The 25,487-nt window shown below is 39.1% G+C and overlaps 2 protein-coding genes across 6 annotated transcripts; one reads left to right on the top strand and one right to left on the bottom strand.

The window, feature by feature from the left end:
• Nucleotides 1-8,351: 8,351 nt before the first annotated feature.
• Nucleotides 8,352-18,112, bottom strand: C2H17orf80 (chromosome 2 C17orf80 homolog). 5 transcript variants are annotated; one of them, XM_032208761.1, is made up of 5 exons: nucleotides 17,837-18,101; nucleotides 13,894-14,925; nucleotides 11,109-11,186; nucleotides 10,819-10,935; nucleotides 8,352-10,259 (listed from the first exon to the last, which is right to left on the bottom strand). In XM_032208761.1, exons 2-5 carry the CDS (start codon nucleotides 14,915-14,917, stop codon nucleotides 10,216-10,218), a joined length of 1,263 nt encoding a protein of 420 aa, XP_032064652.1. In that variant the 5' UTR covers nucleotides 14,918-14,925; nucleotides 17,837-18,101; the 3' UTR covers nucleotides 8,352-10,215. The 5 variants fall into 5 exon arrangements, 2 of the variants coding, with proteins under 2 accessions (XP_032064652.1, XP_032064653.1); XM_032208762.1 differs by lacking the exon at nucleotides 11,109-11,186 and having other exon boundaries at nucleotides 17,837-18,097; XR_004254597.1 differs by lacking the exons at nucleotides 8,352-10,259; nucleotides 11,109-11,186 and having other exon boundaries at nucleotides 10,849-10,935; nucleotides 13,470-14,925; nucleotides 17,897-18,112.
• Nucleotides 18,113-18,219: 107 nt separating this feature from the next.
• Nucleotides 18,220-25,460, top strand: FAM104A (family with sequence similarity 104 member A). The gene is made up of 3 exons (XM_032208763.1): nucleotides 18,220-18,401; nucleotides 21,588-21,684; nucleotides 24,804-25,460. The coding sequence occupies exons 1-3, from the start codon at nucleotides 18,355-18,357 to the stop codon at nucleotides 25,047-25,049; spliced, it is 390 nt and encodes a 129-aa protein (XP_032064654.1). The 5' UTR covers nucleotides 18,220-18,354; the 3' UTR covers nucleotides 25,050-25,460.
• Nucleotides 25,461-25,487: the final 27 nt, after the last annotated feature.

The raw sequence follows: 25,487 nt of genomic DNA, 5'->3' as shown, positions 1-25,487 counted from the left end.
GGAAAGAGAATAGCCTATATCTGTTTATGTGTAAATGTAGCCTAGGAGTGATAATGGACTGATTTGTAAACAGAAATGTCAAATGATATCAAGGCTCTACTGTATCTCCACTCTTCCAGCGTGCCAGAGTCAGCTCCCTGTTGTGTAAGCAAATACATAAGCAGACAATGCAGGATCTATCTGATGCTTAATCCTCATTACAACAGAAATGCTAGTCTGGGACACTGATCCATTGTTTTAGGAACAAATAAAAGCAGCTTCTGGTTAGGGAGGGCATTTATAAACTACTGAATGAGAGATTCAATCTGCTGTTTCCTAAGTAGCCAATACAGCAGGGTATGTCTGCACCTTCAGATAAAGGGGAAGTCTTCTGTAATCTTGAAGCTCCGAAGAAAGCAAAATCACACACTGTGCCCCTTTGGGATCTTATGTAAGCTCCTATATGTTTTGGGTTAGATCAGGGGTGTCAAACTGTTGGCCCGTGGGATAGATGCGTCATGCGCAGGCTACAACCGCTCCAGAGAATGGGGAAAACATCACGAAATGTCACGTGACGGCAACATGACATGGCGAGTTTGACACCCATAGTTTAGAAGATCATGTTTGATTAGCATACAACACATAATTCTCTTGCATTACATAAATGGTAGGTGCTCTTTTCAGTTGTATTTCTTCAAGCAGATCATCTGAGATCAACATAATTATTCACAGGCTTTCAATGTCGTTAATTGATTGAAATCCCATTCCTTCAAATAATGTTTCTCTTCTGATGGTAGTCAAGCTTCTTTCAAAAAGATAAGGACCTTAATTAGACAGTATTTTACAAGCATTTTGAATACTGTTGTCAGGCGCAAACAACCAGACCCGCACTTGTAGAGTTCAAACTATTTTATTGTTCTATACCTCTTTGACGGGAATCTTCCCAGACTGGCGGTTTCACCTTGAAAGGACTAGACTAGGCTCAAAGACATTCAAAGGGATATCAGACCTTGCCTCTGACTAATTCCAGACTAATTTCCTGCTTGATCCTTCCTCCATACTGGAAAGGTTGCTCTCCAACAACTAACTATTTGAAAAAGACTTGCTACAAATAAAGCAATAGAGAAGATAATTTCCATAATTTGTCTTTCTCAACTTCATACTACATATAAACAAACTAGGAAAGAACTATTAGAGAAGTAAAGATTGGCAGAAACAAGTAACACCTTTTGCCCTTACCTTACCCCAACATTGTGGTCAAGTTTAATCACCATATTTTTTGGAGTCTAAGACTCACATTTTTCCCTCAAAAAAGAGGCTGGAAATCTGGGTGCATCTTATACACTGAATACAGCATTTTTTGCTTCCTGAAATATCGCCCCTTCACCAAAATAGCCATGCATAGCCTTTAGGAAGCTTATAGAGTACTCTGGGGCTGGGGAGGGCAAAAATGAGCGGAAACATGAGCCGATTTCCCCCCCCCTCCCCCCAGTCCCCAGGAGCACTCTACAAGCCTCCTAAAGATATTTTTTTTTTACAAAAAACAGGCCATTTTTGGGAGGTCTGCAGAATGCAAAAACTTTTTTTTTAATTTGCCTCTTCAAAATATTAGTGCGTCTTATACCCAGGTGGGTCTTATATTCTGAAAAATACGGTACATACTTCTGCTTCAAATGTTTATGAACTCTATACATGTGAAGAAAGTATCCTCCACCCACACAATTATGCCTCCCCCCAAATTCTCCAACAGCAAAATTCCTCTTGCCTTTCATGGAGGATGAGATACCAGAGGTAAATTAATTTATTAAGTGAAATGTGTTTCCATCATTCATTACAATTTGTTTAGCTCAATTCAGAACAGGCCCTTTTTCATCTAACTGCTATTTATGAAATTTTGGGGTTCTGAAGGAAAATGCACAGAACTATATCTGATTTTAAAAACCTTACTTTGGCTTGGAAGAGGAGATGATCTTTCAGCTCAAGGTAGTCTAACCAATGTTTGTATCTAGAAGGTTGGGGTTGATAAAATATTGCAATCTTCAATCTCATTCTTGCCATCTTCACACCACATTTGTTTGAAACTCATATGGTTATACTAGTCAAAAAGCCAGTTTCTAAACCTGGAAAGTAGAAGTCTGTAGTTTCCTATGCCACCCATAATTGCAGTATAAGAAAATAAAATTTGATGCTACTTCTACATCCATCATTCACTACCAGAATACATTAAAGAAATTGGGGTGGTGGGGGAGAAGAAATGGCATACAATTCTACCTTCTCCTAATTTTTGTGAAAGACCATGCCAGCTGAGAAGCCTGAGTTTCAGGCTGTTGAAGAAGACTACTCTCGCCCTTCTTATGTCACCCAAAAAATACTAGGAATGAGTAGCAGCAACAGAGGTATTTATTATTGTGCATTACAATAAACCATTACATGTGTGTCAGCACTATGTGTTATTTCAGCCCCCATATTTTGCAAATTATGTCTTTACGTCTTGCCCGGTGTCAACAAGGCCATGATGGTTGTACTTAACAGACAATAACTAAAATAAATGAAGATCTGGGTTTAGAATTTCCCAAGCCAGATATGCTTCTTTTAAGAATTCTTGCAGTCTTTTCATACCTGGGAATGGCGTCCATGGCTGACAGCAAACAAAGAATTGTCAGAAAAAAGTCAGAACACCAAAATCATTCACCACGTCATCTTCTATTTTCATTTGATATCGCCAATTTGATATAGTTGCTAAGTAGGTAAGTTATTTGAACCACACTCTGGGCTAAACAGTCTAAAGGGAAAAAGAGCATGGGTGGGGTGCTGCCGGCATTACTGCCGGTTTGGTCCGTGCAAAAATTTGGTATCTAAATGTTTGCATCTAAAAGGTTGGGGTTGATAAAATATTGCAATCTTCAATTTCATTCTTGCCATCTTCACACCATTTCACTCCAAGCACGTACACATTTGCCATAAATAGGTCTGTACATGTGCAAAATGTTTTTAAAAATGTGCAACGAAAATTGTTCTGTGCATGCGCAGAATCAAAAATCAAGATGGTGATGTAGGAGAACCAGTTCAAGGACGTGGCAGGCCTGGGTCGCTGCTGGTTCCAGCGACCCAAGCCGCCTAACCACTACTGGTTCGGCTGAATTGGTCCAAACCAGTAGGAACCCACCATTGGAAAAGAGGCATCTAGAATAAAAGTGTATGAACAAGTGTATCCAACCTAGTATTAGAGTATGTTGTGCTGATAAAATTATTTTATGTAAGCATTTTAAGCACAGCTACATAATAGAACTTAAACAAATTGAGATGCAAAAAATTATAAGTTCAATGGTTAAAATATTTTCAATAGTTTTTAATATCTTCTATTGAAATTCTGATAAGCAGTGATCAGACCATTTCTTAGTAGTATTTATAGTATTGCAAAAGGCATATGTATAAAAGTAAGGTCAATTTCATTGGTTGGTTTTGCTCTAATTTGACAACAGATTTTAGGACACCAAAGAAAGTTAGATAAATTTGGCAGAAAATACTAATATTGGGTAGTGGGTTTCTAGAGGTTTGTATTTCATCTTTTAGGAAGATCCATCCTCTGGGCTAGTAAATTGCTAATTCCACTTACAGATATTTTACAATTAATTCAAAACAACATTGATTTTTAATAAAGTTTCCATTTATAAATTGCATCTGATATGATTTCAGTGGTCACTGTAATACCACCTGTGAACATCTAACTTCTTAGAAATGTAAAATTAAAATATTCTGAAATAAGCAGAGGTATAAATAATGGCATAGGTTTTTGACTCATAGCATTTACATACCGCTTGCTTAATATCTAAAAATAATTTCTTTTCCTGGATAATTAGCTATGACCTATATATTCTTGCTATTGTGGCTATGAAAATGGAAGAGTAATGTCACCTACTGTTTAGAACAGGGATGGCCAACCTTGGCCACTTTAAGACATGGAGACTTCAACTCCCAGAATTCCCCAGCCAGCAATTCTCTGTTTCCAAGGTTGGATAACTCTATCTAGAGTTCTAGAAAAAACTTCTCCTACACAACCAACCTCCCATTTTTGAGCTAATAGTTTTTCAGAAGCCCTTTCCAATGAAATGTAGGGTTATAAATCTTCAGTATTTTAGCCTTTGTTCATCTGCTGTTAAAGAAGCTAATACTGTCCCATATAAGCCAACTGGCATTTGATTTTAATAGATTGCTATTTTAGTTGTACAGTTTATAAACATGACAAAATATCTGTTACTGTACAGAATTGTGTACTCAATGTCAAGGAATGCAACTTATGGTAATTGCACTGTTAAGAGCCTTCATGTTTGTTTGCTACAACTGAAGCTGCTATTTTAAATGTGAGTTGTTCATGAAGCATGAAAGAAATATTTCAAGATCAATATACTCCCAAATTGTTGGAGAGCACCCATCCTAGTCGAAAGGAGGGCTCAAGTGGGAAATTAATCTGGAATCATCATCTAAACCTAAGTCTGATCCCTCCCCCCAATGCTTCTGAGCCTTATCTAGTCTTTCTCAGGTGAAAGTTTCTAGTAGATTCCTGGAAATAGGCATAGAACAATAAAGTAGCTTTTTTGAATTGTGCAAGGTAGGGGGTGGAAGTCTGTTGGTTGCACCTGATGTAAGTGCACAGATGAGGGATTTTCTCTTGCAATAGAGGTTAACTGGCACGGCAATCTTCTGCTTTAAGTTGAACAGACGCAGACTAAACATACCCAAATACATCCTCTGGTACTTCCCTACCTTACTATAGGACAGGTAGTCCTTGACTTACAACCACAGCTAAGCCCAAAATTTTTGTTAAGCAAGACAGCTGTTAAATGAGTTTTGCCTATCTTTTGACCTTCTACCACAGTTAAGTGAGGTTATTATGTTGATAGCATGGTTATTAAGTGAATCTGGCTTCCCCATTGACTTTGCTTGTCAGAAGGTTGCAAAACATGATCAGATGACTCCAGGGCATTGCAAACATCAGAAATACATGCCAGCTACCAAGTGTCCATATATTGATCATCTGACTATGGGGATGCTGCAATGTCCATATGAAAAACATTTGTAAGTCACTTTTTTCAGTGCTGTCATCACTTTGAACCGTCATTAAATGAATGGTTGGAAGATGAGGCCTACCTGTACCAAACCTTGTTGGTAAAATTAAACAGCTGATATTCAGGTTACGCTATTGATTGAATTAAATCTAATCTCTTGTTTTTCAGACCAACTATATCTATAGTATACTGTTAAGAGATTAGTATGTACAATTTGGACTGACTAAAATACTTGGCTTTACATTTTTTGAATCAACTATATCACAATATTTGAATCAAATATGCCAAAACGTTTTCATTATGTCTTCAGAGAAGATCTCATTAGAATATTGTATTTATAGATTAATGTACATTTTAAGAGGAATTCCAATATTACCCATTAGATTTTATATAGATACATAGTAAATGCCATTATAATAAATAGTTGCCAATATATGTATTATGGTAGTGGCAGCTTTAAATTGATTTCGGCATATTAAAGGTGCCCAGGAGCGGGGCATCCTTCTTCTCTCTCACCAGATACTTGTTCAGCATTGCACAGAACCATATGTGTTGCATTTAATAAAAATAGAAGTAGCAGCTACATAACACTAAGCCAAGATTTTAACCATGGCTTTGCAGTGGTAGTCGCAACTCTAAAATGCTTTCCAAGGGAAGGCAGCCTGGTGTCCATCGTGCTGTCTTTTCTTCAGCATGCCAATATTTTGGGTTCTTTCCAACATTCTAATATTTTCTACCACTTTCATCGCTATGGTATAATTTTGTTACTAATAGTGATTTTAGTATTTCATCTGCATTATGTTTTATGCTAAATCATGTTTATCTGTAACTTTTATTTGTTGAATTTTATTTGTTTATTGTGACTTTAGACATTTATTTAATAGCATTTATGTCCTGTCCTACTAGAGACAACAAGCAATTAACATGCAAATAAAAACTCATTCAAATAGCAGTAATAATAAGGAAACAATAGTAATGAAACAAAACTCATACAATAGTAATAGTAATGAAACAAAGATGTGACAAAAACAGATTTAGAAAAATGTATTTTATTAATTTTATTACTAAAGTTAGCAATAGAAAGTCCAAGATGTTTATTTTACAAAAACATAAATAACATAATAGTTTGCAATTCTTTTCTATATGATTGTCATCTTGAAGATTGATCCAGGAAATGTATTGACAGCTACATATGAAAACATTTAGGTGTTTCACATTTATTTTAATTCCATGATTTTAAGACATTCCATTGTTTGGCTTTAATGTCACTATTGTTATTATTGCTTTACTGCTCTGAGAACATGACCATTATGATTCAAATTATGGCATCTGAAATTTAATAAATCTGAATCTATTCATACTTGAGGGAGGCTGTCCTAGAGGGCCTTTAGATGGGCAGCCAACGGGACCAAATCATTAAGTGGGCATGGGCTTCTACTGGCCCACCTCATGCTACAGTTTGACCTTCTGGCAGTAGTAAGTATCTATTCCCACTAATTTATTTATTTAATCAATGTACAGATATTGCTCCTGAAATGAAAAAAAAACTAAATGATAAAATAAATACATTGTGCCAAATGCAATGCAATTCAACTAAAAATTATTAAAACAAACAGTTAAGATATCTATGGAGATTATCAGTCATACAGGTCATGGTTGTCCCAAAGGTACTTTTTCAAGAGGCAACTGGACTTGTTTTTCTTTGAAGACTCTTGACTCGGACTTCAGCTCTGACTGGATGGTGGGGAATGGACAGCTGGTCATTTGCATTCTTTTAGCAAGTCATTAAGGTCACCTAGAGCTAGGTCAAAGAGGCCATTTATCTCAAAATTGAACAGTCCTCAATAGGGAGAGGGATATGATATCATCTATCTCCAATCTACAACACAGTCCTTTCAACCCTGATGACACAAAAAAGCACCTTTGGGACAATCAATCCAGATGAGCACAAAACCTCCCAACTATTGCCAAGGGGCGGGGGAATACCCAATTTCTTATAATAAAGGCAAAAAATTAAGTGAAGACATGAGGTTACTACAGCTAATTTTAAAGTGAAAAATAAACCCATACTTGAGTACCAAAAAAAAAAAAAAAATCAGCTTCGTCTAAAGAAGTGCCTTTTCTTTGCTTCTACAGACAAGGGTCTGATCAAAGGACATTTGAGCTACTTAATGGCATGGATTTATTTCTCCAGAAGCGCTATACTGTATTATTAATGCTATGTCTCTGTTGTAATACATTTTAAAACCATTGCTGTAATACTATTGATCGTTTGATGGTATCTGTTCAACACTGCACTGACTGGATCTATTTTTGCTTTCCGTGTGTTAGCAAAGCTCCAAGAAAAAAAAAAAAGTAGTTCACCTGCTACATCTATCTTGTGTCATGATTCATTGACAAACCCATCAGTTTAACTACAGGACACTGTCTATAAGAAAGAGAGGCAACATTTGGAGACCACCAGTCGAGGTGGCGCAGTGGTTAGGGTGCAGTACTGCAGGCCACTTCAGCTGACTGTTATCTGCAGTTCAGCGGTTCAAATCTCACCGGCTCAAGGCTGACTCAGCCTTCCATCCTTCCGAGGTGGGTGAAATGACCCAGACTGTGGGGGCAATATGCTGACTGTGTAAACCGCTTAGAGCGCTGAAAGCCCTATGAAGCGATATATAAGTCTAACTGCTATTGCTATTTGGAATTCTTAAAGCATGTCATCCATGTTCCCATAATAGTTGCCAAGAGGGGCTCTTCTTCATTCACAGTCATAAGGGGTGTGGCAAGTCACAGAAAGCCACTTTATCAGAAGTCAAGGAAGTGAGTTTGCTCTGGCTCTCCCTGGGGGGAGGGAGGGTGAAGTTCCAGAAGAAACTGCCTTATTTCTAGACAGGTGGCCCTGCTTCCAAAGAGTGCCAGACTACCTATTCCGTATACGGTGTTTATATCTAAATAATATCTGTAATGTATAAAGTAGATGATAGCAACTGCATCTTTATCAAATGTGTTTATATTACAAAATTATACGTTGCTCAACTTATTGCAGGGCGACTCTGTAATGTAGTCGGCCAGATTTGCACGTATTATCTCGCTTGCTTGCGTGGGAGGCCTGATATAAACAGCAAATTCTTCAAGATATCCCTGAGACAGAATGAACCACTTTTCTGAGCTAACAGATGACAGTGAAAGCACTACCCAGAGGGTCTCCTGAGATTCCTCTTCCCATCCCCACCTACCTGAGCAGGGACCCCGAGGGTAGTGATGCTTGCTTGATGCAGGCCTTAACAAGGTATCTTGCTTAATCATTTTCTTCCAATGAATCATACACCGACATTAGAAAACCTGACCAGTCAAGTAGTCAGAGAGGCAACCAAATATTGTGCTTTACAGGCCAAATTTTGTGACAAACACGCACTGCTTTGTTTTTAAGATGCTCGCTGGTGCTAACATTGATGCACTTTGACAACTGAGCAGAAAGCAAGTAATGGGCCTGATGGTAGGTGGTAATAAAGTGCTAGAATGCAAAATTGTGCATGCGGCACAGCTTCCCCTGTATCTTGTGTGTTACCTTCAAATACAATGACAAATGATGCCTTTTCTGTATCTGGAGATGATTCCATGCTTCCCCAAACACACCTGTCTCAAATCTTTAGCTGAATTATACTAATATTTGGGCTAAAATGAACCCATGAAATGAACCCATTTCAGCTGGGCTAACCATTGCAATTCACACTTTAGTTGGTTGAAAACAAGACAATCCTCTGGAAGATATTTTATTTGATGGCTACAAGAAGCTGCTGGGCGCTAGTATTACCTCGTTCTTCAAGATTTAATACAAGGAAGTGGCTGACAGGATGCCTGAGCAAAATAGTACACTGAATTAAAGAACAAACTGAAATGAATTCTACAAAATGTCAATGCTGATGGTTAGGTGAAAGTTTGGCTTGACACTCTTGATTTGGAATATTTGAGATGGAAGTTGTGCTACTGCTAAAGCACAGACAGGAATGTTCTTTGATTCAGTGTTGTGACTGGACTTTCAAGGGGACAGCAATAGTAAGGTCTGTATTTGCACAATAGCCACTCCTAAAAAAAGTCTGATTTTTTAACAAAGTTACATTTTGGATACATATTACTGAGGCCATTGCAAAATACCAAATATACAACTATACCTGTAAAGTATCTGGAAAGTTCAGTCTGTAGCAGCTAGATGAAAACAATGAAGATTACTCTAGAATATAAAGATCTTAGTAATTATTTTCTACATATATCAGGTTCAAAAAATTGGTTTCAGAATTCAAAGCTAAAAAGGGCTTACAGCCTGGCTCTATAAGGCAGGGGTCCCCAACCTGGCCTATTCAGAATTGGGCCACGTGAATGGCTGGCTGGAGCTCGCAGGTGCAAGCAGCTCAACTTGCACGAGCGGTGAGCTGGTGAGTATTCACATGCACACTGGCCCACTGCTCGTACAAGGGCTGCATGTGCATTGTGTCGGCCTGCCAAACCACAAAGGTTGGGGACAGCTGCTATAAGGAACCACCTACCTCACAATAAATGAAAAGAACAGGAACTCTGTCTTGTTAGGTTTCAATTCAGTCAGCTTTGTTCCATTTAAATCAGGACTTCCACAGCTCCCCAGTTAAGCTTCCAGTGTAATGAAGAGCTATGGCTCATCAGTACACTGATGTCATCTTTACCAAACCAACGGAGGATCTCTCTCAGCAGTTTCACATAAATATTTAACAGGACAGGGAAGAAAATAAGCCCTAATGTACCCTTAGTGGGATGTCTTGTCTTCCCCCACTAAGGTCCACTGAGACCATCTCCCGGACCTGGCCCACTGTACTCTTCCACTCCCAGCACTTGCAGAGGCCCCAGGTGGCAGAGGACATCCCAGAGAGCACCTTCTCCTCTAATTGCATTCCACAGGTCAAAAGAAATCGCAAATAACACTGCAAATGGTACAAAACAGACAGATCCTGCCCAGAAAAAATCAGGATTAGAGATTTTTTTTATCAACAAAAAAATGTCCATACCATGGGAGATTATCTTTTCTAAAGAGATGCCAAGTTACTAGTCAAAATATTTTCATGTAACTTCTCCAGTACAGATAATGTCCACTTTACTGACCAGATCCAAGGTAAGGTGCATGACTGAGCAGTACGCAAATGTGTAATATTTATACTGTTGCATCTTCATCCGGACCTTTCCTCCGCTTAAATTCTTCAGCAGCAGGGGCAAAAAACAAGAGTTATTATTATAATAATTATATGCACTGAATCACAGATATATCTACATCAGTGTAACTTCCCTGCTGATTTTCCCTAATATTCAAATAAATATGAATACCTAAAGCCCCATCCAATGTTGGGAGTAAATTCTACTAGAACTTAACTTTCAAACACAATAGCGTATAATTCTGCACTGTGACAGTGTGATATATAAGAATAGTTATGTATTTATGCAGTAAAAGTTAGAATTCAAACTATTTTCTAAACCACACAAAGCTATGCGATTTATTTGGGTTTGGCTTAGGAATCAATACTTGCAATTTTTAAATTATGACTTATGTTTCTTGCAAGCGTATAAATCTATGCATATTCAACAAACTATAACTAAACAAACCATGGCTTTTAAAAATCATGCAAGGTATTCAGCCTGTAACCAAATGGCTTAAGAATCAAATCCAGCCACTGACATACCCATTCCAATCCAAACCCACCAACACCCACATAATCCATTTCTCAGATAAAATCATAAATACAAGGGAAGAAACACTTACTAATATGATCATATCTCCAGGCATAGCCAAGGGTACACAAGCCCAGCAGCAGCAGAGAAATCCCAGGCAATCCATACTTTTTCACATTGATGTTCCTGTTCAAATATCCATTCCAGGCTATTGGAGAACAATAGTTTTATGAGACACAAGCGAAATCCTTCATCATTCACAACAAAAGCTGGACTCCAGCCATCTTCTCCTGCTAGTCCCTGGTTGTTATAACAAAGCTTTCGCCTATTTTAAACCAGAAGCTTTCGCCTATTTTAAACCAGAATGCAACTTGCTCTCACCTCTGAATGTTGCTCCAAGTATCCCCTGGGGCAGACCCCCAGGTTTGATATCCTTTAGGTTCTTTTCTGCCAGAGGAACTGAGAGACAAAACAGCTAGATGTTGGTTTACATTTTATGCAAGCCCTCTTTGCAACTTTCCAAGGCTGACTATAACCTATATTTTCATTTCTTCTCAGGGACACCAAGGTACTGTAGTGTTTCCTGGTAGAATATTTGATGCTTCCCTCCAATGTAAGCTATAATGTTCATTGGAATAGGTGGGTTTATTTTTAGTTTAATAACAAAATAGATGGCCAGTAAATAAGACTATGGTTCCTAACATTCATTCTGAATGTGTGTCAATACATTGAACATGGATTTTAGTCGGTAGGGATATAGATAGCAGTATGTTGGCTTTCAAGATAATCTTTGAAGTACAATATCCTACCTTGCATAGAACAGCAAAAGCAAGCTTGTGATAAAACTGCACTTCCGAATAGGTACAATGTTTCATTTTATTCTAATTTGTCATAAGCATAAAATGTGCCACCTAAGGTGCAAATCTGGCTGTTTGGGCTTAGAACAATGATTTTGATAGGACAGCTCTATTTTAAGATTAAAATACTTCCAATATACTTCCATTTTGTGCTCAGAACAATAGTTAAACAAGGGATATTTTGATCTGCACATCTAGAAAGCAGAATGTCTAAAGAAATCATTTTCATGCTGTTCTTTGCAGGGAAACAACAGAGCAGAACATTTCAGCAGAAAAAAGAATGTTTTTTCTCTTGTTTCCTGGTATTATAACACCTGGTTTTTAAAAAACCAAATGCAAATATTTAATATTATAATTAAACAAATATTATCTGCTCCTCAATTTTGTACATTACAATCCATGTAGAGTGGCTTCTTCTAAAAATCTGCCATGCCTGTAGCAGGAAAAAGAGTGGCTAGGTGACTATACTATGCCAAGCTACCATGTGGCTTATGCAGCTTTGGTTTGGCATGTGCTGATAGCGCAGACAATGGTAGGTTGTTTAATAAGTCATGGATAAATATGCTTTGGCCTAACACAATGCATCAAACAGAACAGAGTTTGCAATATCTTATAAATACATTTCAGGCATGTAAAATATTATCCTATCATTTATTTTATTACTATGTATTATTCCAGAAATGAACATGTGATTCAATTTTCACCTCTTAATAGCAGGTATTTTGCACTAGGTGATAACGGATATGCTCTGAAATACAGCATTATATATTAACCACAAAAGATCTCAAAACATTTTCAAGGACTTTTATGCAGATACTACAGATAGTTTGCTTGCGTCCCCAAAGTAAATGACAATATTTCTGCGCACACAAATATTCTGTTATATATAAGGACAAAAAACAAAACAAAACAGACATTATACACTTACGTGACACATACATCTATTTAATAGCCATTCCATCTCTCAAGGAGGGACTTAGAACAACATTCTCAGCCTCTTAAGTAAACCTCAATTTAAAGAAGTGCTGCAAATCATGCTCACTTCAGTTTGTTAAAAAAAACATATATATCTTATAGCATATAATCTTGTTATTCTTGGTTCCTTTGAAAAATTATGCTATTTCAAAGACTGTCCTAGTCTGCCCTGGCACAAATTCAATTTAGGCAAGGGGTGTCAAACTCACATCGTCAGCAACGTCATGTGACATATTGGGACCTTTTTTCCCCCTTCGTTAAACCAGCGTGGCCAGCAAGTGACTCATCCAGCCCCTGGGCCAGACGTTTGACAGCCCTGATTTAGGCTGACAAATTGAAATTAAATATGTCCCAGAGAATATACTGATTCTATCAAACAGTAATTTATACTATGCACATAAATACAGGTAGTCCTCGACTCACAATAGTTCACTTAGTGGCCAAAGTTATAACAGCACTGAAAAAAGTGAGTTATGACTATTTTTCACACTTATGACCATTTCATCATTCCCATGGTCATGTGATTTACATTCAGATGCTTGGCAACTGACTCATATTTATGACGGTTGCAGTGTCCCGGGCTCATGTGATCTCCTTTAGAGACCTTCTGACAAGCAAAGTGAATGGGGAAACCAGATTCACTTAACAACCATGTTGCTAATTTAACAACTGCAGTTGATTCACTGAACAAATATGGCAAGAAAAGTCATAAAATGGGGCAAAACTCACAATAAATTTCTCACTTCTCAGCAACATAAATTTTAGACTCAACTGTGATCATAAGTTGAAGACTACTACCTGTATTTATGTCTCTTAGAGCATACAGCATTCATGAATTAATAACTATTTGAACCAATCCATTGAGCAGCTATATTCCTTTTTTGAAATTTGTGCGATTAAAAACTTTTACCTTTCTTATTGCCACAAAGCAGAATGTGAACTTCTGATATTTTGGTATCCCACTCTGATTGTCTCTCTAAAAATGAGGCCAGCCTCTGATAATTGGGATACAGTTCAGAGAACCACTCCAGTCCTAATGAAGGTAGTTTTATGTTTTGTTCTGGAAAAGTAGTCACTTCTAATTCTTGTAGCGAGTTTTTTTAAACCTGTCACTGAATTTTTACCTTCTTTTGTCTCAAAGGCTCGTGAGCTCAAATATGCATTTTTCTCCAAAGCACTTAAGTAACTACTGGTAGTAGTAGCTTTATCAATTCTCATTTCTCTGAGAACTTCTGTGAATGTGGGACACATATTTGGCTTAGGATCTGGATCAATGTGGTGTTCCTTAAGATAATCCTCTGCTTTGAGAAATAAGGAATTTGCATTTAACTTACTTTTAAGCAAGTGGACTGGACCTCTGATAACCTTTCCATAGCTGTCTACAACAACGCGGTCCTGTGATGTGCATGTTTTAATTGAGAACATGTCATTTTCTGTGCTTCCACTTTTGACATTTCTTTCAAGTTCTAAAATGTTCTTCTTGTCCACATTGCCTGTAATAATTTGCTGCCTGTTGGCCGAAGCAATGTTTGCTCCTTCTGACCCTGATTTCAGAGGCCACTGTTCTGTCTTACTGTTATCAAGCATATTTTCATTTGACAATCTATTATGACCAGAGGATTCACATCTGTTTTCTAATGCTGTCACATGATGAGAGGTAGTGATTTGTTCTATTCTGCCACCAAGACCTTGATTAATTGGTTGAAGACTCTCAATGAAATTATTTGTTGAAAGGGACACACGCTGCTCTCCAAGTGACTCTATGTTCTGCTTCTGTTTTGCACAGGGTTTCTGATGTGATTCTGAAGTGGCTTTTCTACTTTGTGTCAGTGATTCTAACCTAAGATCAGGTATAATCTCTTCTTTAGGTAAAGAGGCTCTAGTGGTTTTTTCGACTGTGGATAACTTCTCTGGAAGACTTATTTTTGGAAACAGCCTTTTATCTACTGGTGCTGAAAGCTCTTCTGAAGTTTTTTGTTTATTTTCCTTTGTTTGGGGAAATTTTTCACTAGCACTTTTAATTTTCTTTTCTGTATCTTTGTCTTCTGCCAGATTGCTGTTTACAACTGTTCCAGTTACTCCAATATTTTTTTTTCTTCCATTCTTTGTTACCAAGTCAGTTTTACTCTTTTTGCTTTCTTCTTTGGGAGGAGTTTCTAAGCTTCTGATTTGCTGTGTCTTTTTCTCAGTACTTAGCTGCTCAGATGTAGCAGAATCACAGGCTTTTCTGAGAAGAGGCAAAGCTTCTCTTGAATCTTCACTACCTGCCATCTTACAGTGAGGCAGGTGAGACTTGAGACGTTTAAACTGCTTTTTGCAGTAGGGACAGATTTGTATTTGTGGTGAGTTGCCAGTCATTTTTCTGCCTGAAAAAGAAAATGGAACCAGACATTGGAAGAATAGGCAGAGTTAAGAAAAACTTGCCTGGATAAAAATTTGAGAAGAGCTAGCAATAGCAGTTAGCAATAGCAGTTAGACTTATATACCGCTTCATAGGGCTTTCAGCCCTCTCTAAGCGGTTTATAGAGTCAGCATGAGGACCCAGACTGCCCCCACAGTCTGGGTCCTCATTTCACCCACCTTGGAAGGATGGAAGGCTGAGTCAACCTTGAGCCTTCAGCTCAGGTGCTCTGCGTGGAGCCTCCACACAAAACCGGTGTGCTCCACAAACGTTCCTGCTCACTAGCTCAAAAGGGCTCTCGCTGTTTCTCCAGGCAGCCCTCGCCCCTCCGTCCAGCCGAAGGTCGCTCCTGGCCAGGCAGGCTCCCCGCAGCTGCTCAGAGGCTCACTCTCCTCCTCGTAGCACCGTGAAATCCTTGGGTGGCTCCCAGCTCCTCTGCAATACAGCCAGTCCTTGACTTAGCCTCCACGCAGAGCACCTGAGCTGGCCCCCGTGTTATCCCTCCTGCTTCCTCCTCCGCCGTGCTTTTGAGGAGCAATTTGGCCGCGGGAGCTAGTAGGAAGGCGGCGGGGGGGGGGGAGCAGGGAAAAAGGCCTCATGGCTTCTGAAAAACCGCGGAGGTGGAGGCGGCGGCAGGGGTAACCCAGAGCCCAGCTGAGGTGCTCCGAGCGGAGGCACCGCCGCCGCTGCCATGGGTGGGGCGCCTGCGGGAGCTTTGGAGGCTTCACCTCGGCGGCAAATCCAGCAGTGCTGTTGGAGGAGGAGGAGGCAGCGGCAGCTATTCCCCTCAGCTTCGGGAGCCTGTGGCAGAAATCACTGCGCGCAGTTTGAAACGGCTGCGCGGTGTTTTCTTGCCACGTGCGCGGCCACGCAGCCGCGCACCTTAGAGGGAACAGTGCCTGCAGTACTGCACCCTAACCACTGCGCCACCTCGGCTCTTAATACCAGTTGGAATGTGTACCAAGGATATAAAATGGTTCAATGCCCCAAAAACTTTTTTCCAACACATTTAGTCTTTTAATTTTTCATTCAGGTACTATTGTTCCAAATATGCATAAGCATACACTATAGAGATACTACGCAGTGTGTATTCCAGAGGTGTATTCAGTAGGTTCTCACTAGTTCTGGAGAATCGGTAGCAAAAATTTTGAATAGTTCAGACAACTGGTAAATACCACCTCTGACTGGCCCCGCCCACATCTATTATCTGCCTCCCAAGTCCCAGCTGATCGGGAGGAAATGGGGATTTTGCAGTAACTTTCCCCTGCCACTCCCACCAAGCCATGCCACACTTGCCAAGCCATGCCCACAGAGCCGGTAGTAAAAAAAAATGAATCCCACCACTGGTGCATTCATATTTTAATAAATGTAAAACTTTTCTCCTATTTTCTATTAAAACATATTTTAAAGAAAACAATTCCTACCATCATCTATAGTATGTTTACTGTCCTATTGACCTACCACAAATACACTACTGTTAGAATTTATATTAACATATTTTACCACACAGATCAACCATTTGGAAGAACCTAAAGAAGAGTCACGTGGCTGAAATGCTACTACTATTACTACCATCACCACCAATAATAATAGTAATAATAATAGTAATAGTAATAGTAATAATAATAATAATAATAATAATAATAATAATAATAATAATAGAAATTGTGTGTTGTCCCAATTGTAATTGGAGCAATACCTAAAGGGCTACCTCGCTATTTGGAAATTCTAAATTTATTGGGCTTGAACATTCTGATTCTACAAAAAACCACCCTACTTGGAACAGCTTATGTCCTCCAACGTTACTGTGGGAAGTTATCATCCAGCCCTCTCCCAGAAAAATGAAATATCCTAGGAAATATGGAAAAGGCAGAATGTTTCTCTGGATGTGAAAAGAAACATGTTTTAAAAGACAATAGTTGCCTATAGCTTTCTGCCCATCCCCAGCTAATGGGCCATTAAGATGGCCAGGCCAGCCCACTTTACATAATAAAGACTTCTCACTGAGGCTGTAGGGGGAAGGGATATTACTCAACTGACCACAAGGCAACTGAGAACTCATCACAGCCTACAGAGTAGCCCCCTGCATGGCACCATGGGAGTCTGACAACCAGTCAGAATACATTTCTTACACAGGAACAGTAAACAGAGAGGTGGGACTGAACAGGGTATAAAAGCCTAGCAAGCCCCTTCCTCAGCCTTCTCTCTTCTTCTCCATCAACATTGAAACATGTGATCACCTTTTCTGTACAGGGCTCAAGCCATGTGGCCCTGTCCAACAATAAACTATCTTTCCAAGCAGCCTCCATGTCTCCAGTGTCTTCTTCCCCACTTGGAGCTGAACCCAGAAGGACATTTCTTTCAACATTACCTTAACAGTTCCTAGGTCCTGGGTTAGGGCTAGAGCTGTTGAACTACCAACCAGCCCCAAAGGCTGCGAATCTCGCCAAAGATTAACCACATAATAATAAAAACCAAAAATTGCTTAAACCAGCAATTTCTCAATAAAAGCTCCTGTGATCCAGTCTCTCATGGCAAGAATCAGCGTTACAGATCCCCATCACGATGCTACATTGACGCTAAAAAAGCTGCAGACAGGCAAACAAAACTATTTCACAAGTAGGCAAACTTTTCAAATTAAATTCATTCCTACGCTTAAAGTTTGCCTCAGTTAAACTGTCGCTCCTCTCGCTCCTCTCCACTCCAAAAGCCAGCAATTTAAGGAACCCGGGAGCATGAGGGGTGGATTTCTTCCAGGTCAGAGCTGTGCCTTAAAGCCAATGGGAATCTTAGCCTGAGGGAATCTATGGCCGACATAAACCTCCATCCATCACTTTCCTTCTGAGGTAAATTCCTTCAGTCCCACATAGGCTTACCCAGAAATTGGGTTCCCTCCTGGAAGTAAGAAGCCGCAAACGAAGAAAGGTTTCACTCACGAGGAAACCGCGCCGAACTGGAACTCAGCTACACTCGATAAACCATCAGTTCGCGAATCCAGCGTTGGAAACGACAAACGCGCCTCCGGCGGAATGAAAACCTTTGACCGTGACCCCACGAGCGGAGAGCGAGGCAAATTGGGCGACAGTGCATGTGCCGTATGCGTCACCCGTTAGCCTTACTATGCACATGCGCTCTAGAGTCACGGCTTCGTGGGGGCCGCACCGCGATTGCGCCATCCAAGGCCGAGAGCGTCTCCGGCCAGAGGCGGTCCCGGCCGCGCTGCTTCATTGCGCTTGCGCAGGAGGCGTGCACACCGGAAGAGGACTCTGCTGGGCTTGGATAGAGAAAGAAGGAAGAGGTGGGGGGGAAGGGAGAAGGTTGTTTGGGAGCCGGATCGCGGCGGCCTGCCATCTTCGCTGCTTGGGGTCCGAGCGGACTGGGGCCCAGCCCGGCCATGAGTTGCCGGGGGCCGCTGCCCGGCGAACGAGGAGCGAGACAGAGGTGAAAACGGCCGCGGAAAACGGGATGGTCTCGGGGAGGCGGGGGAGGGGGGAGAGCTTGAAGCAGCCGCGGGCAGAAAACAGTAACAGTTGGAAGGGTCCTTGGAGGTCATCTAGTCCAACCCCCCTGCCTATATTATACTAGGGAGTCGAACCGCCGAGCTGCCGACCTTCCTGATCGACAAGCTCAGCGTCTTAGCCACCTAGCCAGGCCCAAAAAGCCAGAAAAGGCGAGGGCGACCCAGCTAGGAGGAGAAGAGCCCGAGGGAGGCCAGGCGATCCGAGGGGCTCCTGAAGGCGATTGTGCGGTCATTGCCGTGGTTGTTGCCTCCAAGCCTTCGCGTCAGCTGCGTCTTTGCGGGCGGAAATCTGGGTTGCCTGCCTTCCTCAGCTGTTTTCCCCCATCGCCCATCTGCAGCCGCCTCGCTCCTTATTAGCCGGCTGGGGAGCCTGGGAAGTGGGGTACAAACGCGATGGGAAAGATTGGAGGTGAACATGGGCCGTCTGATTTCGACTCGGGTTTGGCCCAGCGGGTTAAATGGGCACCTCGCATTTTCCACTTTTTTCCATCTTTCCTTTGTAATAATAATCCAGGGGTCTCTGCGTTTTGATCGTTCTTTTCGACTGCTGCTTTTTTATGATTCTATTTTATTTTTCCTTGAATTGGTTTAGGCTGGTATATACTCTTATTTTTTTTTATTTTTGCAGGAACATTTAATAGAATAGAATAGAATTCTTTATTGGCCAAGTGTGATTGGACACATAAAGGAATTTGTCTTTGGTGCATATGCTCTCAGTATACATTAAAATAAAATAAAACAGAATACGTTCATCAAGAATCATAAGATACAACACTTAGTGATAGTCATAGGTCACTAATAAGCAATCAAATTATACTAGGAAACAAATGAAACAATATAAATGTTAAAGATACAAGCAATATGGTTATAGTCATAAGTGGGAAGAGATAGGTACTAGGAAGGAAGAGAATAATAATAATAATACAGTCCTAGTACATAATTTGACTGTTATGGGGATTAGTCGTTTAGCAGAGTGATGGCATTCAGGGAAAAAGCTGTCAAGAAATTGTGCTTGAGCCGAGATCCTTCTATCAATTTGATGACAGAATAGAAATTTGACCCTGAAGTTTCTCAGAAGCAAATCTTATCTCTTTAACCACTTTCACGGCCATTCTTTAAGGCCTTGCAAAGCAGGCCTTCAATTAATATTACAAAGTTACCAGATGTAAACATTTGAATATAGAAAGAAGGGGTTTGTAATTTTTCTAAAAGCCATTCAGTGAATTTATGGCTGAGTTGAGATTAAAAATGGAGATACAGCTTATAAGCTTGCAATGGAATCCTAAATGTATTTAGCAGCTGTGCTCCTCTGGTGTTATTTATGAGAACATGTAATATGTTGGTAGCACATTAAGGCCAACTATGCAATACTTGTAAATGCATTTCTGTCAAAACCTGAAGCCTGTTTCAAATTACAATATGCTGCTTTATTGGTTCATTGTCTGATAGATTTTTGTACAGCTTGGTAGAACTTATCATGGTTCCATATTTAGAGAAACCTCAGAAAAAAATAGTCATTAGATCTATTCAATATGTTAAATAGTTAATGTTCATAATTGGAAAACAAAATAATTTTCAAAATCACATCTCACTTAGAAAAAATTCTCATACAATAACTGTATATAAACAAGACAAAGAAATACCCCCAAATTGAACGACTGAATAAATAGATCGTCATATTTTTTTATATCTCTACCAAACTTTCAAGACTCTAGTATGACTTTTAAACTTGCTTCAGTCTTTTTAGAGCATTAAAAATGTTTGTTTATGAATAATCCTCTTCATTTTGTGAGCTCATCTGAAATATTGTACCAGATATATTGGTGCTTTTGAACATAACAAAGGAGAAAGAATATCCATATGGAAGTTATGCTCATTTAAAAACAGAAAATGCTTTTTTCTCAAAATTTGTGTTTGCTTTGGACTTAAAATAACACTTATCATACCCATCTTGAACTGCTGACATTTATAACAGATAAAATAAATCCTGATAATCTAATAGACCATTAGGATGAGAAGCAGACAGGTAATTCTTAACTTATGACTACAATTGACCCAAAATTTGTGTTGCTAAGCAACAATTATTAAGTGAGTTTTGCTCCATTCTATGACATTTCTTGCCACAATTGTTAAGTGAATCACTGCAGTTGTTATGTCAGTAATATGGTTGTTCTGGCTTCCCCATTGACTTTGTTTATTTGAAGATTGCAAAAGGTGATCCCAGGACACTGAAACCATCACAAATATGAGCCAGTTGCCAAGCATCCAAAATTGGTTCCTGTGACCATGGGGATGCTGCAATGGTTATAAGTGGGGAAAACAGTCTTGAGTAACTTTTTTCAGCACTGCAGTAACTTTGAATAGTCACTAAACTGAATGGTTGTAAGTTGAGAACCACCTGTAACTATTTTTCATTGCCAGACATTCAGGATACGTTTCATTTTAAAATGGTTGCTACTGAGATGATTCTTACTGCACTGAGATTTCTAAGCATCTAGATGAAGTTTAAAATTCAACTTTAAAAGATAATTAATCTGTACATGTTTTTTAAACTAGCATAGGATAATGAAAGATGCTTTAAACCCCCCAGGCCCTACCAGTCTATTCAAAACCAGGCAGCAGGAGAAATGGACAAGCACCCACTTGTCAAGCTCCACTTGTGTGAGCAGAGGGCACTTGTGCAAGTGAACATTTATGCACGAGCCAAGCACCCTCCACTCGTGTAAGTGGAGTTTTGCACACAAATACAAGTGCCTGCCACGCAATTGGAGCTTAGTGCGCAATGCAAGCACTCTTGCACGGACAGCTCCATGAGGGAAGGGCGTGCACGCATGCTGTTTGCATAAATGGAGCTGTTCACGCACATGCACCTGCCACTTAGACACACATCCGTTGGCCCAGGCTGCCAATCTGGAAAGGTTGGGGGCCACTGCTTTAGAGGATGAATTGCACCTTTTGATACGGCTTTTTTCTGGGTTTAATGGCTGATATCTTTGTAGCAATGGGCAGATGGAAAAAATGAATAGTTTTAAACAGTGTGTTAGCTGTAATTGTATCTTCTAAAAGTATACTGAGCTTATTCTACTGCTCCCCAATTTTTGCTGCAGGAAGAGAAGACGAAATGGCATAGAGGAGGATGGGCCAGTTCCACAAACTAAACGTGGTAGCCGAAATGCTGTCTTTCAGGATTCGTGGGATACAGAGGTAAGATGGTTTCAATATAGTTTTGCTTTGGCAGTTAATATATTATCCTATTAACAGAGTGTGTGAATACTTTTTGTAGCTGAAGTATTTTTACATGCATTCTGTCATGCTGTTCCCTTTCAGGATTAAGCTCTTCTACAAAATCATTTTTGTTTCTTTTGACAAATATTCCTAACAGTTCATTGCGTACTATCCACTGCCTTTCTACCAATATTTGTTTGCTTTACATTTTCTTCATTATCCCTTCCTTAGTAAATATTTCCTCATGTGCACAATTTCATTGTTTGTCAAACGTACAACAAATACCTGGATGTTAAACACATTAATTTTCAGTTCTGTATTCCTTGTTGCATCACATAGCATATCTAAAATTCACTTTGTTCCTTCATGAGTGCTTTTTTTGTAGCTCTCATTAGCATAACTCTATATTATTCTTGGGCCCTGTAACATATTTCTCCTCCATCTGTTACAAGCCGCTGCTTCCAAATCTTTCCTTATGCCGTTTCTTTTGTCATTAATTGGGAGATTAATTTGTCTCATACTTCTCAATATTGGATTTGCATTTTCTCTTCATCTATTTGCTGCTTTGGAATATTTTAAAATTTCCATTGTTTCCCAAGGTTCGCTGTTGGTTCTATGGAAAAGGAGCTCTCCCACATTCAGAACTCTTTATTATCTTTTATCTTTCACTACTTTCCTTGTATTCATCATAAACAAAGCATTCGTACTTTTCAACAAATCTTTTTTAAGTAGATACACACCAATATCCATTGTTATTTATTCTTATCCCAGAATGGTCCAATTATTTGTTCTAGTGCTTTCTCATTTTATACACATTACCTAGAAGATCCCATTCATTATGTTGCAAATTTTCTTCAAATTTATCAGTTGTTGTGACATCGCCAACATTCAGAGAAACATGACATACAAGTGTCACCAGTGGCTACTTTTGTATGTAGCACTTTGTTTTCTGAAATATATTTTAGTCCAGTCATTCATAATCAGGCCTGCATGCTAGCTTCCATCATTGTGAACTTTGTGTTCATCAATTCCACCCCAGAAGATTAAACCTCCTCTGTTCAAATCCATTACATCCTTCCCCTTTCTTTTTTTCCATTCAAGGTTTTTTTTATTTTTTAATATAAATTACACATATTATAGGAACAAAGAGTTGTCCGGTTCTTTTCTTTTACATCGTCTCATTTACATAGTCCTTTTTACATCATAGTTTCGTTTTCACTTTCCACCAAATTATCTTCCATTATTTCTCATCTTTATGGTTATTTTTTCTTAATACATAAACAATATCTTCAATTGCCTCTTCAAAATTACACCAAATTTTCATTTCTTATTTTTTCCATTGGTATATTTTGCTATAAACAGCATCTGTTCTCTAATTCAATTTAAACATAGAGAGCATTTCTTTCAATTTTTTCTACAATTAACAATATATTATCATTTCTTTATTTCTTAATTAGTTACATCACAATAACACTCTTACTACTATTCTCTTTAGTTTACTAATGTAATTTTTTACCTTTCTTCCTTTTTTAACCATTTTCTCTTGTGCTCTCAAAAATTCCAGTTTTAATTCTTTTCCTCCTTCTGTTTCCCCAAACTTCTTTTTCTTTTCCCTATTTTTGTGATTATCATCCTTCCCCTTTCTCTTAGTCTCACAAATATGGATCAGTTTTCCTTCTTACATTATGCTTGCTAATTTGGGCTATTTATAATTTATTCCTCTTAAATTTTGTTTCAGTTGCTTTCCAGAGATACTAACCTGTGCCATTTCTCCGGACTTTTGTGAACCAGAACTTTTACATAACACCTTTTAATATGAATGCCTTGGCTTACAATGCATTGTGCAGCATGCGGAGCATCTTGAAAATGTTAAGGATTAATACCAGTCATTTTTATCATAATTTGTCTGGCATGTCTGTCGTGAAAAGAAAGCCAGTATTATTCTGTGTGTTTGCACTATTCCCTCCCAACAAGGATCTCTAAAGATTAATTTGGAAGCTCATGCATGATTAGTAATATTCCCTCCAACTCAGAGTGAATTGCAGTGTACTGACCCTCTTAGGACGAAGCATATAATTTAGTTTATTAGTTTTGTTTACATTAAAATAGATAGTCCTGGTGCATTTGATTTATAAGCTTTTCTTTCAAATGTAAATTTTCAATATGTATGCTTTTGTTTTCTTGTTCTGTAACGCAAGGCAGCATTCACAGTGATTTTCATCAGAAACTCATTGAATGTTCATATTCAGATCTAATATCTTGAACAGCAGCAACATGGTATCTGTTAACTTTTCATTACCTGAATTTGTTCAAGTAAAGCAAAGAGTCACATTATGGCTCACTGTGATGTGTTAATCCAAGCAGTATCTTTCACCTTGGTTTTCTCTGATGTCTTCATTTGCCCATTGCTTACTAAGTTAGCTATGGAAATTATAATAATGATGGAATGAGATAGGCAGCTGGAATTCTCTCTGCCTATAAGGGAGGTGACTATTTGCCTTCCTGGCAGTTGACATTATGTATGTGCATGAATGAATCCTTCTAGTGTTAAACATAATTTGTACCCATCAAGGAATATTATATTAGTGCAACTCTTAACATTTTATATTTGTGTGAAGGTGTAATTAAACATTAACTATTTGAATTCAGTTTTAAAATCTCCCATTGCGGCTTAACAAATATGGTAGCAGGGACAAATAATCTGTTGAGGAATTAACTATACCTTGCTTCATCAGATGTTTAGTGGGAGATAACAGTGATAGATGGGTAGACTGACTCACTCAAAGCAATTCAGTTTTATATGTAACAGTATGGTGCTTAAGATTGTTAAATTTCAGCCTCAGATCAATTATTTGAATATTTGAAAATATAAATATGACATTTGGGGTTTGTGGCAAGGCATGTTTTTCCCCCAGTGGAATTGAAAGTACATCAAATTATTGCTGGACCTGCATGTTTAACTTGCTTATTGCAATGTTTCCCTATAGAAACAGAATGATCATGTTTTTGGTACAGACTTCTCCAGAAAAATGCTTGAGATATAAAGTTGCTTTTGGCAAGTTATGATGATCAGCCTCCCTGTATGTCTTGTTCCACAGTCTTCCAGCAGTGAGAGTGGCAGTACCAGCAGCTATAGCAGCAGCAGCAACATAAGCAGTCCTGACAGAGCTACCGGGACAGACACCAGCTTACCCCAGATAATGCCAGGATCAAGTCCTGTGACTCCTCCTCAGTCTTTCCACGAGCAGTCTGCACTATGCCAAGGCCCTTACTTCCACATCAACCAGATCTTGAAGGAGGCGCACTTCCACAGCTTACAGAACAGGGGCCGTCCTCCAACATGATGAGCCTAGCAGCTCTCTGCCTTCTGTGAAGGGGGACAGCACTGTGTGATATTTCAACTTTAAAAAAAGAAATTGTTAAAATTGCACAAAATGCCTGTTGCCTTTTCAATCTCTATTTGGAATAACAGGTTAACAGGTAGTTGTTTACTTGTGGTTTGCTGCACTACTGCAATGCAAAGGGAGCTTTGGAGTAATTTTTATAGGATTGTTCTGGAGACTGGTTGAGGGTGGAGAGCTGATGTGTCGGGATGAGCCTAAGAGTCCACCTCTGTATTATAGGAGTGCATAATGAGTCCAGTCTGACTTCTCAATCTGTTTTATTAGTAACCGATGCTTTATGTAAGATCCTTTCCAACATTTGTGTTTAGTTTTATAAGTCTTTTTTTTTATTTCAATAAATAGTGAATATGTTTTTATGGTAACTTACTCTTTTAAAAA

This window comes from Thamnophis elegans, chromosome 2 (assembly GCF_009769535.1).
Source record: "Thamnophis elegans isolate rThaEle1 chromosome 2, rThaEle1.pri, whole genome shotgun sequence".
Taxonomy (NCBI): Eukaryota; Metazoa; Chordata; class Lepidosauria; order Squamata; family Colubridae; genus Thamnophis; species Thamnophis elegans.
The sequence above is the reverse complement of the archived record's forward strand: the minus strand, read 5'-3'. Positions and strand labels throughout refer to the sequence as shown.